Below are 16,627 nucleotides of genomic sequence, written 5' to 3' on the forward strand. Positions count from 1 at the left end.
CATTAAGCACAATGGCAGCTATGAATTTTTATGCACAACACAAGCAAATTCAGGTATCACCTACAGCCCTGTGTGCACTCTGGAGCAGGGAAAAAGAGATTATATGGCTCTTGCTGTTTTCAGTGAAGAAATATGTGTTTCCCTTGACCAGAGGTTTTAGGTAACTTTCCCGTTTTAGGTAACTTTCTACTCAATCTCTCACTATCCTGGTTCTGTTGACATATTTCCCCCTTTTACTGGATTCACAGAACTCCGTTTCTGAAGGCCAATGTATCTTTCTCATTTCGTTTACTTTTGATCTTATATGAAATTAGGAGTACATTCAGAGACTCACCGAGAGAGAATATTTTTGTGTGGCAATAAGAGCCTTCAGGGGTAAATTATGGATATTGCCTTTTAGACATATTGTCCCGAGCAGATGAGAGTTATGGTGAAAGTGATAAGAATACCATAGAAATTATAACTAACTTACCTGAAAGGTTAGTAATAAGAGGCTGAGGATTGCTTAGAAACTAATGGCTTTGTATTTCTATTTTAATATAGGAAAAAAATTACACAGAACAAAATTATGATCTTCAGACAAACTGTTCACCTTTCAGTATAATTTCACCCTTTTCATCGGTTTTTATCCTGCTTAAAAACAAGGTATTAATGCTGCATCATATATATGTGTGCCAGAACTAGTTTCTTTTAGTAGGCTAAACAGAAGAAGACTGAATGGACCATACTGTCCCAAAGTTGTATTACTTCAGCAGCGCCCTTATATTGCCAACCAAAGCATTGGAGTGTTGCATTACACACAGACATAAAGCTTACTCAGTTTATGCCTGGTGTTACAAAATATCAATGTCTTTATGTATCACACAGTTGACAATGGCATATGATCGGGTGTTTGGTGCCCCATTGTATACTCAGCTTTTGTTGGCTGTGACATTCATCCTGTGTTTTCCATACAATGATAAACTCACCTTCTTACTAAGCTGATACATCTTGTAGCATCCTATAAAACTCTTCAACGTTTTGTGAACAGGCATTGAGGTTTTACCTTCACCATTCAGACATTATCACTGTCTGTTGTTTGGTATTCATGTCAATGTAAGCCATTTTCACAAACATTACAGTGCTGCCAGCTGTTGATGGAATACATTCATCTTTCCAAGGAAAGTAGGTTATTTGCATGTTCCATGCAAATCTTGTATCTTCATCACTCATTTCTGTGCACAATAAAGCTGAGTGCCGGACAGTGTAAGATATTTCTCCTTTTAGTATTATATTCTTCAATGTTATTGTTGTTTTTGAACTGAGGTATACACAAAATTGCATAATTGGGTAAATGTACTTAACACAGTTGTGACATGTGTCCAACAGTTTAAAGAGCATGCAAGAGGTTCTTGATTGGACACCACATATTGTTCTGATTACATACTTCTGTGTAAATGAACATTTTTTTTGCCAATTAAGAGTAGCCCAAAACGTGATGCCACAAGACATTAGTCCCTATACAAGGAAAAAGTAAATCAGCTGAGATCTACTATTGTCCATAAAGGAAAATAGCAGAGCTTAGAATCATAAGATGATTGTAACATGTTTTCTGCTTTGGGGTCTTATCAACATTTAAGAACTTGGAATTTCTGTTGGATCTAATGACGCTTTCCCTCGTGAAGTATTTTTTGCAGTGTTGTCACATCCTTTGTTATAATCAATGGCACATATTGTGTTTTATTTACATTCAGTGATAGTTGATGACAACAACAATAGCTGCCCCAGTATCAATCCCTGCAGTACAACTTGTGATTATTCCCCACTTTAAGGATTCTTTTTTATTATTTACATTGTCTGATTTCTTAATGTGGCACTCTGCATCTTTTAGTTAAGCAGGATGAAAAACATTTACCAGCAAGAGCCTTGAAATTGTAATATTAGCTTTTCTAGGAGAATACTATAAACTACACAATCAAATGCTTTTGATGACGTTGGAATAGACACATGAAAGTCAAATTTGTTATATTACTACAATATTTTACATGATGTGAAATAAGAGGCAGTACTTTCTGACTACCTCTCACAGATAGGTGTTTATATAATATGATATATTGTGTGACAAATAAGTGTTTTATCATTAAATAATTTAAAGAGTGAAGGCTTCCTGTCCCCTTCCCCCTCACCCTCCTCCTCTCCCCCAACGCACACAACCTATATGGTGATGTAAGTCATCATTCTTATGTGCCTTTCAATTACTCAGCACCTCAACTATGTTCATTTGTTACCTTCATACCTTAAATTATTTACATTCCACCAGGACTTTTCATTACCATCTTTTATTATTAAAAACAAGCTATTGTCACTGGAAACCTGAAATACTTTATTTCTATATGATTTTTCTGTTGCTTGTATTACTGTGGTCTGTTTTAACAGTTACTGGGCTGTCATTGCTTAAAGAAATACTAATGTAATGTTCGTCTTTGAGTTTGAACGACATTAAAATTTTTACATAGCATATAATTAAGAAATGAAATCTCTCTCTGTGTTATTTAACCAGGTCTAGGAATGGGGTTCAGTTTTTCTGCAGCCGTAGCAGCAGGTGTCCTGGAATATTTTTCGCTAAAACGCTGGCAACAGGGGTAAATACATTCAAAAAATATGTTGCTATATTTGATATGTCATTCATGCAAAATGTCTGAAAAAATACACAAATTTCCTTATTTGCAGGCATGCCATTCAACAAGTTATACACAACACTACGTACAACGCAAGTGACATATCTTTGTTGTGGCAGATCCCACAGTACTGCCTAGTTGGCAGTGCTGAAGTCTTTGCAGGTGTTGCAGGTATGAGTACCTTTCACTTACATATTTATATTTGCTTTTTAATATAAGAGGCATTTAGAAGACACAAAAAACTGGTGTGGAGAAAATTGCAGTTAAAATAGTTAGCAGATAAATTTTCGGGAATATTTAAAAACGTTTTGGGTCTGTGTTTGTATTTTTCATCATTAATCTTTAGATTGGTTGGCAGTTTTCTGTGTATGTTACAAATGAACTCTTTCATTTGAGTATACTTTTTACTCTTACATTATTTGTAACTTGTTTTAAAAATACTAATTGGGATATTCATGTTTTATTTTCTTGTGTTGTTTCTACTAAAATGTGCTTCTGTTTGTCTAATTAATGAGCAAGATGGCATAGGGATAAGACACTGGACTTGTATATTCAAGATAACTGCTCAAATCTACATTCGGCCATGCTGATTTGAGTTTTCAAACAATGGAAAATCCAGGATGGAATGTAACAATATTATGAGTAGGAGAATTGCCACTCACCATATAATGGAGATGCTGAGTCATAGATAGACACAACAAAAGACTCTCACAATTGTAGCTTTTGGCCATTAGGCCTTTGTCAACAGTAGACAGATTGTCTATTGTTGACGAAGACCTTAACGGCCTAAAGCTGTAACTTTGAGTCTCTTTGTTGTGCCTATCTGTGACTCAGCATCTACACTATATGGTGAGTAGCAACTTTCCTTCTCATAATACTGATTTGGGTTTTCTGTGATTTATATAAATAATACAGGGAGAGTGCCGGGAATGCCAACTTCTTCATCTCAGAGTAACACTTTCACCCTTCATCCTCAATTATTTGTTAGTTGTATTTCAATCTCTGTCTTCCCCTGCAGTTTTTACCCTCTGAAGCTCCTCTAGTACCAGGGAAATTATTTCCTGATGTCTTTGTCCCTTATTCTTGTCAGTGTTTTCCGTTTGTCACTTTCGTCTCCATATTCTACACCTTCCTAATCTTATCAGTCCACCTAATATTCAACACGCTTCCATAGCACCACATCCCAGATGCTTAGATTCCCTTCTTTGCAAGTTTTTCCATAGCCTGTGATGCTCCACACATACATACTCAGAAATTTCTTCTTCAGATTAAGGCCAATATTTGATACAAGTAGGCTTCCCTTTGCCAGGAGTGCCTTCTTTGCCTGTGTTAGTCTGCATTGTATGTCATCCTTGCTTGCTCCATCATGGGTTATTTTGCTTACAAGACAGCAAAAGTCTTCACCTACTTTGTGATCACCAAGTCTGATGTTATGTTTCTTGGTATTGTCATTTCTGCTACTTCTCATTACATTTGTCTTTTTCTGGTTTAGTTTCAATCCATATTCTTTACTCATTAGACTGTTTATTCCATACAATGTGTCCTTTATTACTTCTTTGCTTTCACTGACAATAGCAATGTCAGTGAATATTATCATCATTATATCCTTTCACCCCGAATTTTAATGCTAATCTCAAATCTTGCTTTTATTTCTTTGATGTATAAATTGAACTATAGGGGTGAAAGACTTTTTATCTGTCATACACCCTTTTTAATCAGAGCACTATGTTCTTGGTCTTGCATTCTTGTTGTTCCCTCTTAGTTCATATATATTATCCATCTTTCCTTCTAGCTTACTCCAGTTTTTCTCAGAATTACATAGAAAATATGTACACATGAGACACACAGTATAAACTATGTCCTCCAAACATTATTAGGATACTTCTGGTGAAAAATATGCATGCACAAGAGTTTTCATAATTATTCAAAATTATAACAAAAAACTTGTTATAACAAGAATAATAGGGATAAAAGTTCAAAACTACCATTTTCTTCAAGTAAAGGTTTGTCTGGAAAGTAATGTCACTAAGTCCATAAAAAGTAATTTACTGGTCAGAAGGCTACAATGCATCAATAAATTTTTCCAGTGAGATTTCCAAGCATTATAGGCATCCTGGAAGCTTGGGTTAAAATGGCATTTAGGACACGCATAACAGCAGCTTTTACATTGTCGATAGTCTCAAACTGACGTCCTGTCAAGGATGTTGCAATTTGAGGAAATGAAAGAAAAAAAGTCTGCCAGAGTGAGGTCAGGACTGTGGACAGTGTGGGGCAGCATTGCCATATAGTTTTTGCACTGATAATCCTGTATCTAGAAGGCTGTGTGGCTGGGTGTGAAAGCATTGATAGAGTTTCCAGGAACTGGCCGAGAGTGATCTGATGTGGACATAAGACAGCATCGACAGTCTGTTGGTAGGTATAAACTCGTAGTGAATGATATCATTACCATGAAAAGATAGTGAGCATTGTCTTTAATGTGGATCTGCTCATGCATGCCATCTTTGGAAGTGAAGAGTGGGAGGTGTGGCACTCAGAGCTCTGTCTCTTCATCTCAGTGTTACATTTGAAAACCCATGACTTGTCCCCCGTTACAACATTGTCCAAGAAAGTAACATAATTTCTACACAATTCCATAAGTTCATCACAGACAAGCATTCGGTTGGACTTCCACTCGTCAATCAAAATTTGATTGTTCGCCATTGTTCAGTTGAACAGTGCACCGCAGCTGGAACCAGACTATCAGAGGTTCGTGTAGGGACATCTTAATATGGCATTGGCCCAGTAGCAGATGTACTACCTCTATGAAGGCTACTTGCAACAGTGGCTGAAACATGACAACACAGTCACATACCCTGGAAAGTTCTACTGAGGATGACAGTAGCCAAAAAAGTGTATGCTCACACTTGTTTAGTCTGTTGTAATATTGTGGATGTTACAATCTGAGGACTCCAGGAGTCACAATAACCTTGTATTTTTAACTGATGTATTAAAAATACAGTGCTTTTCAAAAATGGAATAACATCATCTGTTGACATAACAAATAGCTTGATCTGCACTCACAGCAGAAAGTTGATTAGAGGGAATCTGCAAGAAAAGACCATATTATTTAGTCAATTTACACATCTTGTAATACAGTAAAATTAATGTACAAGATGATAAATGCTTTGCTTTTTAATTTTAAGGTAGTTGGTAATACTGAAAACAGTTAACTGGAATACCTTGAACCAGTAAAGAGGAAATCAACTGTCTCTGGTGTTATATTATTGAGGTTGTAACTGATATAGTGCCATATGAAAAAGTGTGTGTGTTTTTTGGGGGCATGCCTCCACATTTGTGAAAGAATTCAAGCTTGAAAGCAGATTTACAGTCCGAGGTTCTTGTTTATGGGCTTATTGATTGACTAATGCCTCCATGAAACACAGAATGTTCATCTTCGCTTAGTCCATTGCTTGAAATCAGAGAGATCGGCAATTTGCTGTTTTTATGGTAATGAAGACAAATTATGACCAAATGTGAGCTATGTTTTTTCACAGATGAGACAAAGACATAAATCAGCAGTTACATTTTAGATAAATTTGTCTATGGTTCAGCCAAAGTGTGAGTTTAGTGTGTATGAAGTTTTGAAATATTACAGAGCTTCATTCCTTTTTCCAGAAAAAGTGAGTTTTCCAGCAGTCTAGACATGTTGCTGGCCATTGTTTTTTCAATTAATTGAAGATGAACATGGGCAGATTGTTCTCATATGACATATTCCCATTTTGTCATAGAAGTCTGATATGTCATTAGCATAGTACCCCTACTTTATTGCGAAGGTTAAGCCATCCTCACGCAGGATTTATGCTGTTTCAAGGTGCTAGCACAGTCTGTCTATCAAAACTGTACTGTTACAATGTGTAACTGTCGAGAGAGAGAGAGAGAGAGAGAGAGAGAGAGAGAGAGAGAGAGAGAGAGAGAAGGGCTGGGGGAGGGGGGGGGGGGGGGAGGGGTCTAAAGTGCGAGTTCATTATAAATTATAAATGGATCAAGAGAATATATTGTGAAATCCATTGTGCGTGAAGTTTGATGTGTTGATGGTGGTCAGTGAACACTATTTGATTAATTAAGGGTTGTAGAATGTCGGCCTTACATTCCCTCTACCACACAAGATGTAAAATCCAGCTTCAAATGATGTTTATAATGAGAGTTAGGAACATGTAGGCTGCCATGAGAGTTACCCTGAAAGAGATCCCTGTTCTCAACTTGCAAGTGAGTGCATGCCAGAACAAACACCAGCATTCAACTGTGGGATTTTCAAGAATGTTATGTTTATTTAAATGCACCTTCAGTGAGACAAATGTTTGAGAACATGGACCTTTTGGAGAGTAGATGTCTCTGACAGTAGTAGTTGTCAGTGGCAGAAATTGGGATATATAGGATCTCTTCAGTGGAATGGCATAATTTATGGACTTTGTGACGACATAGATATCAAGCTCTTGTTATTCTTTCTCCATTTCCTGTCTGAGACAGCAAACACTAGCATAACTGTGTCAAATTGTTACAGAAGTATTATGTTCAGTTAGTTTCAGAATAGGTGCTGTAGATTATTCTCAGCAACTGAGTACTGAGAGCCCCATTGAAGCTACTCCTGCTGTGTCCATTTATGCAGTGAGCCAGTTTAGTGGTGGTCATTCCTGTGTAGGTTGCTGTGCAATGAGGACATGTCAGCTGGTAAACAACATGCAGGATTTCGCAAGTTACTCTACCTTTGGTGCAATTACATTTATAGATAAAAGGTTCTCCACTTACATTCAAATAGTATATTGCATTGCAATGCATAGGGCAGTTCAAAATGAATATAGCCATTACAAATGTATCAGTAAGAATTACCAGTAATGTAAAAGAAATATATACTTTTTATGTGCTTTATAGATATTTTATAAGACTCCTGTCAATCATGGACAACTAAGTGATAGTCCATTTTACACCATAGATTCTGAAGTGTATGTCAAGTTAGGAATGCAAACGAATTACAGATGCGTTCTTCGAGTTCTAGAATTGTTTTTGGTAAAGGAAGCTCATACAAAGGTTCTTTAACACAACCCCATAAAAAGAAATCCGTGGATGTCAGATCTGGAGATCTAGAGGACCAAAATCTGAACACAGCTTCACCATATCCAGTATGACTGACACAATGGTTGGGAAAATGTCAATTTAAAAAATTCCTTACACAGTGTGGGCATATCACGTTTTATTGATAGATAGAGGTACTGCATTCATGCAAAGGTTTCCCTGGACTGTGTCCAAACAAAAGGCAAATCCTTTCAATGTTGTGTGGCAAGACACATTTGGGAATAATGTTAGCATTTGGAAGACAGTGACTGTATCACTGATGAAATCATCTTTGCTCTGTGATACAGAACAATAGCTGTTAGATTTAAACAAGCAGTATGCATTGCATCCTTAGTCTAAGGGTAACGTCTTGATTAGTAATAAAAACGTTCTCAGTCACAGGTTTGAAACTCATCAACACTCAAATTTTGATTAATAATCAGCATTGGCAGCCGAAAACTTCTGGCATAAGAAGTCACCCTCATTTTGCCAACAGTGGAGGAGAAACTGAGGTTCAGGGCACTGTCCTCTCTTGTTGAGGGGGAGGGGGGAACTGCCCTAAAGGCAGAAGAATCATTAATGGTCAATGGCATGTGGATGCAGAAGGCAATGGAAACCTCTGGATTAAAGACACATAATGTGTTGTGACAAAGCTAACTGGGATATTTTTACTTCCCCTCTTGTTCTGCCATCTGCCTCCTTAAGATTCTTTTTTTCATGTGTGACTAATTACCATTAACATACATGAGTATAATCTGCATTTTCATAAAAGAGAAAGGGTGACCCACATTTTTAAAGAATATACCACCAGATCTAATTTCGTGCTTAGTTTTATGTATGCAATTGGTTTTCTAATTTATTTCGACTATTCCTAGTTAGTATCTTTTGTTATAGAGTGAAATCAGTAATTGTTTTGTAACTTAAATTCTATTGTTGACAGATAGATATTCAGCAATCACAGGTTCTGCAGACCAGGTGCTGCTTCCACAAACTGCCTCCATTCCTTCCTGTTTTGGGCCAGGTTCCTCCAGGTGTCTTCAATTCCCAGGGCTGCTAGGTCCTTCGCTATGTCGTCCATCCAGCACTGCCTTGGTCGTCCAGTGGGGCGTTTGGTTTCCCCGCTAGTGCCATCTTCGCCTGTCTTCCATCTGGCATACAGGCTACATGGCCCACCCATTGGATTCTTTTGCTCTTTATCTTCTGTAGGATAGGTGGTTGTTGCATCGGAAGGTAGATTTCCTCGTTTTTCCTCCTCCTCCATTCTCCGTTATCTGAAACTGGATCCCATATTTTCCTCATTACTCTTCTTTCAAATATTAATAGTTTTTCCCTTTCTCGCTTAGTCATGCTCCATATTTCTGAACCATACATTGCTGCTTCCCTCCCCTCCCCCCCCCTCCCCCCCCTCCCCCCTTTTGATGTCTGCTTGTGTCTGTGTATGTGCGGATGGATATGTGTGTGTATGCGAGTGTATATGAAATTCTAAGAGCAATTGGGAACTGGAATGCAGTTGTAGGAGGAGGAGTGGAAGAAATGGTTACAGGAAAATATGGACTTGGGACAGAGAATGAGAGAGTTCTGTAATAAATTTCAGCTAGTAATAGCAAAGACGCTGTTCAAGAATCACAAGAGGAGGTGATACATGGGAAGATTTCAGTTAGATTGCATCAAGATCAGACAGATTTTGAAATCAGGTACTGGATTGTAAGGCATACCCAGGAGCAGATATTGGCTCAACTCACAATGTAGTAGTGATGAAGAGAAGGCTGAAGTTTAAGAGATTAGTCAGGAAGAATCAATATGCAAAGAAGTGGCATACAGAAGTACTAAGGAATGATGAGATACACATGAAGTTTTCTTAGGCTATAGAAACAGCAATAGGGAATAGCTCAGTAGGCAGTACAGTTGAAGAGAAATGGACATCTCTAAATAGGGCAATCACAGAAGTTGGAAAGAAAAACATAGGTAGAAGAAAGGTAACAGAAGTAATACTTCAGTTGATAGATGAAGGGAGGAAGCACAAAAATGTTCAGGGGAAATTCAGGAATACAGAAGTGCAAGTTGCTAAGGAATGAAATATATTGGAAGTGCAGGGAAACCAAGTCAAAATGACTGCATGAAAAATGTGAAGAAATCAAAAAAGAAATGATTGTCAGAAGGACTGACTCAGCATATAGATAGGTCAAAACAACTTTTGGTGAAATTAAAAGCTAGGGTGCAATGGGAATTCCTCTATTAAATGCAGAGGAGAGAGTGGATAGGTGGAAAGAGTACATTGAAGGTCCCTATGAAGGGAAAAATGTGTCTCCTGTGATAGAAGAAGAAACGGAAGTCAATTTAAAAGAGATAGGGGATCCAGTATTAGAATCAGAATTTAAGAGAGCTGTGGAGGACTTAAGATCAAATAAGGCAGAAGGGATAGACAACATTCCATTATAATTTCTAATATCATTGAGGGAAGTGCCAACAAAATGACTATCCACATTGGTGTGTAGAGCATATGAGCCTGGTGGCATACCATCTGACTTTAGGAAAAATATCATCCACACAGTTCCGAAGTCTGCAGGAGCTGAGAAGTGTGATAATTATTGCACAATCAGCTTAACAGCTCGTGCATCCAAGTTGCTGACAAGAATAATATACAGTAGAATGGAAAACAAAATTGAGGATGTGTTAGATAACAATCAGTTTGGGTTTAGGAAAGGTAAAGGCAACAGAGAAGCAATTCTGACATTGCAGTTGATAATGGAAGCAAGACTAAAGAAAACTCAAGACATGTTCATAGGATTTGTCGACCTGAAAAAAGCGTTTGACAAGGTAAAATGGTGCAAGATGTTCGAAATTTTGAGAAAAATAGGTCTAAGCTACAGGGAGAGGTGGTTAATATACAACATCTACAAGAGCCAAGATGGATAATAAGAGTGGACGACCAAGAACTAAGAGCTGAGATTAAAAAGTGTGTAAGACGGGTATGTAGTCTTTTGCCCCAACTGTTCAATATGAACATTGAAGAAGCAGTAATGGAAATAAAATAAAGGTTAAGGAGTGGGATTAAAATTCAGGGTGAAAGGATATCAGTGATGTGATTTGCTGATGACATTGCTGCCCTGAGAGAAAGTGAAGAAGAATTACATGATCTGCTGAATGGAATGAACAATCTAATGAGTACAGAATATGGATTGAGAGTAAATTGAAGAAAAATGGAAGTAATGAGAAGCAGCAGACATGGTAACAGCAAGAAACTTAACATCAGGATTGGTGGTTATGAAGTAGACGAAGTTGAGAAATTCTACTATCTAGGCAGCAAAATAACCAATGACGGGTGAAGCAAGGTGGACATCAAAAGCAGACTAGCACAGGCAAAAAGGGCAAGAGGAGTCTTCTGGTATCAAACATAGGCCTTACTTTGCGGAATAAATATCTGAGAATATACGTTTGGAGCACAGCATTGTATGGTAGTTGACTGTAGGAAAACTGAAACAGAGGAGAATCAAAGCATTTGAGATATGGTGCTACAGATGAAATTTGAAAATTAGGTGGGCTGATCAGGTAAGGAATGAGGAGGTTCTGTGCAGAATCATGGAGGAAAGGAGTATGTGGAAAACGGTGAAAAGGAGAGGGACAGGATGATAGGACATCTGTTAAGGCATCAGGGAATGACTTCCATGATACTAGAGGGAGCTGTGGAGAGCAGACACTATAGAGGATGACAGGGATTGGACTACATCCAACAAATAATTGAGGACGTAGAATGAGATTTTCACTCTTCAGCAGAGTGTGCACTGATATGAAACTTCTTGGCAGATTAAAACTGTGGACAGGACCGAGACTCGAACTCAGGACCTTTGTCTTACACAGGCAAGTGCTCTACCATCTGAGCTACCCAACCATGACTCAGGACCTGTCCTCACAGCTACAGTTCTGCCGGTACCTCATCTCCTATCTTTCAATTGAAGATGTAGGTTGCAAGTGGTACTCTGAGATGAAGAGGTTGGCACAGGAGAGGAATTCGGGGGCCGCATCAAACCAGTCAGAAGGCTGATGACCCCTCTTCCCCGCCCCCCCCCCCCCAAAAAAAAAAACCTTAATATGAAGGAATTCACACTTTTTCACTTACGCTATACATGCTTCTGCTTCAACTTCAGAATCACAGCACTTAGCAATTGCACAGTGGTCAAAAGTGTGAATTTTCTTTTACATTCTCTGCAACTCGTTGATGTACCACTATGCATTAAATAGTTATAGCTGTTTGTAATCACTATACTCATTTTGAATTGCCCTTTGTTTCAAATAAAATATGTTCATTTCACCTGCCTCATAGCCCCATAATATGTAGTTAATGCTTTGCAAGTTTCTCCATTTTATCATAAAATAAAAGTAGCTGATATTATAATGATTCAATAGGTCTCGAGTTCGCCTATTCAGCAGCTCCACGGCCACTGCAAGGTGTTGCCATGGGCTTGTTCTCTGCAACGGAAGGAGTGAATTCTCTCCTGGGAACAGCTCTCATCTCAGCTCTCTCTCCAGTCTGGATCCGCCAGGATGCACAACATTTCCAAGGCCACCTCGATTATTACTTCTTCCTGTTGGCTGGTATCCAGGGTGTGGCATTAACTGCATATGTGGTGTGGCTTATAGTTAGGTCCAGACACAGTTCTGAATCTGCCAGCGGAAGCTCAATTTACAGTCCACCACCTTAAGTGTCGTGAACGGAAGACTTGTTCAGAGTATAGAGTACAGTACACTTGCTGCATTTCTAATGTACTCCTATGGAGTAATAAAAAGTTGAACAATCCTGCTGTGGACCACATTCATGCTGCTTTGAAGCCATTCGTCAGAATATGAAGCTTTTATTGGAGCATTTAATTGCTAAAAAATCAGATAATCTTGCACAAATCTCAAGGAATACATGGGCATAAAGACTGTTAATAGCAATAAGCTGTTATCTGCAACATAGTCACATAAAGTCTAAAAACCATATTTTACAATACTTAAGCCACAAAAATAATAAAAAGCTTTTGTCCGGTCTCAGAATGATCTCTCAGTCTGACAGAGAATGACAAACTTTCCTTGAGAAGGGCTATGCAATAATTTTACCATAAACTTTTGTTTATTAATCAAAATTTCATGTTTTTATGGGCTCTTTGATGGTTAATTTATTGCAATGTATAAATTGTTAAAGATAAAAATGAAGTGTTTGTATTGAAATGTACCTAAGAAAATTATTCTTTATGCTGGACAGTTTTATTTCTCCAATAATGAATGTTTTGTTGTAATGCACATTCCTTGTCCCTTAATTATGTATGTTATCTCTCTTTGAAACTTGATTTTAAAAAGAATTTAGAAGCAAGATTTTGCTCCCCTTCTATGATGTAGGCTTCTGCTGCTGCTATAGAAATATCTTACCACATTTTCTGTAATAATTTGTTTAATTTTATAGACATTCTTGTATATTTGTGAATAATTAAGACTGATATATGCGTGTCAGTGTTTTAGGACCAATATTTTACTTTGACATACACCTGGTCTTATTTGGTGCTCGTCAAAGATTTTTGTAATGCATTAGAAACAGTTTTGATTGTTGACATCCCAGTTGCTTGAGCCAACAGTAAATTTAAGTCTTGAAATTCCACACCACATTTTTTAATACATGCAGAAAAGTATCCAGTAATGGGCAGACAGAATGTAATTCAAATTGTCAAACCATAAGTGACATTGTGTGTACTACATTCCTCTTCAAACATCAAACTCTCAAAAGTCAACGTATATAAATCACAGATATATGCATGATAACATTCGAAAATTGAAATTTATCCAATTAACTGTGTGGAAAAGATTTGGGTGATTTTTGACTGAGTTGAAAGGTCAGTAAGTAAACCAGGTGCCATTTAAGATGTGAATCGTAGAGATTCTTAGAAAAGAGTAGGTAATGAGAAGAAATCCCCACAAAGCAGTAGGTTGCATAAATTTAAAAGTTCATAATGTGTTCTACAGATAGATAAGTTACGTAAAGCTGCTTAGCCTATTTTGTGAGTAGTAATTATTCAGTATCCCGAGTGAAGTCTTGCAGATGTAACAAGTATTTGATTGGCAATTTGATCTTATTGCAGAGTAATATTGCTTTTAAATTTATTTGGCTAAATATGATGAAACACTGAAATTTAATTATGTAACATACTGCAAACAATAGGAGAGATGATAACAGCTTTCAGCGAATGAAGCACACTTATTTCTAACATGTGTAGATTAAGTTCTAAGTCTTACTTAACAGCTCCTGGTTGTGCAATCTAAAACTAAGTTATTCTTATTAACTGATTTGCCCTAAAATCAAATAATTATCTAATTTATCTTGGTGTATGTGGTGCACTGCTGTTGAATAAAGTTTAGGTTCTCACATTTTTACGAACTTTTGCTGTTGTAATAACTTGTGAAATGCATTATTCATAAGACTTTCTGTCTTCTAATGCTATCTCTTATATGTTGACTGCTCATTTCTTATATCCTGTGACTTTGGCTGTTTGCTATTCAGATGGGTGTATGGGGAAATAATATCCTGTTTTAGTGCATTCGGTTATTGCAAAAAAATAGTAGTAAAAGAAAATGAAGTGTTAACAAACCAGGGAAAGTTTATTTTTCCTATAAAAAGTGGTAGTTGAGCATTTATTAGGTAAATAAAGAACAAATGCTGAAACCGTAATACTCAATCAATTACTCCTGTTGTGCTGCCAATCCTTGTTTGTTACTGCATGTTGACCCTTGATCTGACTGAGCGGATATTATACATTGTGAGGCTCATTTATCCCCTTTAAACGGAGGAAAATGTTTCTCGTGACTACTGTTACTTTTGCTATGTGTTAAGAGACAAATCTTAGCCATTGTTATTTTGTTTCACAGTTGGTATTGATATTTAAAGTATGTGTCTTTATAGGAATTACAAAATGTTTTCACAGGCTTTATTATTTCCTTTGAATCTTTCTTTTATTGTTGGTGATATGGAATTTTAACCTGAGAGACCTAATTGTTAATCCATACATCAATTTATGCTTAAATTTTCTTGAAGGTTATGGACTGAACTTTCATGCAACTCATCTTGAGCTTCTGTTAAAATAGAGCTAGTGTAGAGTAGCTCATGACTGTGATAAAACTAGTCGTTATTGTGCCATGATAAAATAAGGCTTCTATACTGTACAATGAAATGAGTTCTTTTTGTGATTGAACTTACTGAATATTGTATGTTTTATAATGAGAAACCTCCACTGTTCTGTATTGAAATGCACCTTTGTAACTTTTTTTACTTTATTTTCATTATCATGTAAGTTACATAAAACAGATATTGTTTTTCTGCCTGTATTGACAGTGGCATCAAATAAATTTTGAGAAAGCTCCTTGCTTGTTAAAATTTGTGTAATTTCATTGAATGTTATGCCTGTCTTTTTAACATTATGATTGAATATTTAAATAATGAGACACAAGTAATACCCAGTACTTAAATAATGGAAACTCCTGGTTGGAATGTCAACAATATAGGGAAGTATATAGATTGATAGTCAGCCTAAAGATGACACATTCATTTGCAGAAACACACAACGAAAAGATTGTTACATATTTAGCTTTTGGTCAACGCGTTTTTCAGAAAAGGAAACACACTCTCTCACTCACACACTCACTCACTCTCATACAAGTAAGCGTACATGACCACCATCCCTGACAGCTCGGACTGGTATGTGTCACCTTTACAGTGGGTAGCAATCCAAAATTTTCTTATATTGTTGACCAGTACTTAAATTTCAGGAGATGAATGAGTAGTGTTGCTAGAGACAAATAAAAGGGGAAGTTAAACACACCTAGCTTTCAAAACTATAGTTTTGTGTCATTACTTGTATTTTTATGTGTATGTGTTGGCAGTGTGCAGTATCTTGCCACCTGAATATAAGTGATGGTCATCAATTCTGCCTCATAATTTATGTGTACATATCACCACATAGTATTTTGTCCTTTAGATAAGTGGTAGTCTGTGCTCATAGTTTTCCATTTATGGTGTCCCGTTAGTTAATTTCTAAGCTCCCTACCCAAATTATCGTGGACGATTCGGGTGTTAGGACCAGAGTACGATCAAAGGTATTTGTGTTCATATAAAGTAGTTTAGTCATTCTGAAATTAACACTTATTTGTATATTCTTCAGAATTGAAAATGTTACTTACAAAATATTAAGCCAAGAAGTTTATAACATCATTGTAACAGTACAGCTCGCAGATACTGGCCAATATCTGTGACAATTTATATACAGGGTGTACGTTAAGTCCAGGAACACTTTCAATTATTTATTGCACAAGAACTAAACATTGTACAGATGTCATACATATTGCATTTGGAAGAGAAACTCTGTAAGTTTTTTTTACAAACATTCGATATATGAACCATGAGTGACCCACCAGATGTCAATATGGTAACTGAATTCATGCCATACCCGTCCCAGCATGACGTCATTGACTGTGGCAGTCACTTCCTGTATTCTCTCCCAGAGCTCTGCTACATCACTTGGTAGAGGCGGTACATACACCAGATCTTTAATGTGTCCTCATAGAAAAAAGTCACACAGAGTGAGATGTGGTGATAGGGGAGGCCACAAATGTCTCTTGTACGTGCTCAACATTCACTTCACTCACACTTGGACATCTGCTTCTCTTTGCTGGACTCAAGCAACCCAGTCACACTGGGACATCTGCTTCTCTCTGCTGGGCACAAGCAACCAGTCATAACGAATTTGTTGTGTCAATGGTAAATGGCCTTTCTTGTTGGTGGCTTCATACCATACTTGGTTCTAAACATTCATTGAAAAGCTGTAGCACACTTGTTTTTGTTGAACTCCAACACACAGAAA

General features: G+C 37.2%; 1 protein-coding gene across 1 annotated transcript in view; it reads left to right on the forward strand.

The window, feature by feature from the left end:
• The window catches only part of LOC124711609 (solute carrier family 15 member 4-like), a 67,179-nt gene extending 52,069 nt beyond the window's left edge, over positions 1–15,110 (forward strand). Inside the window, exons 6-8 of the mRNA XM_047241773.1 lie at positions 2,540–2,621; positions 2,710–2,828; positions 12,150–15,110. Coding sequence (XP_047097729.1) covers positions 2,540–2,621; positions 2,710–2,828; positions 12,150–12,445 — 497 coding nt within the window. The 3' untranslated portion in view covers positions 12,446–15,110. The remainder of the gene's footprint in view (positions 1–2,539; positions 2,622–2,709; positions 2,829–12,149) is intronic.
• The last annotated feature ends 1,517 nt before the right edge of the window (positions 15,111–16,627 follow it).

Source organism: Schistocerca piceifrons, chromosome 8, assembly GCF_021461385.2.
Source record: "Schistocerca piceifrons isolate TAMUIC-IGC-003096 chromosome 8, iqSchPice1.1, whole genome shotgun sequence".
In the NCBI taxonomy this organism is placed as follows: Eukaryota; Metazoa; Arthropoda; class Insecta; order Orthoptera; family Acrididae; genus Schistocerca; species Schistocerca piceifrons.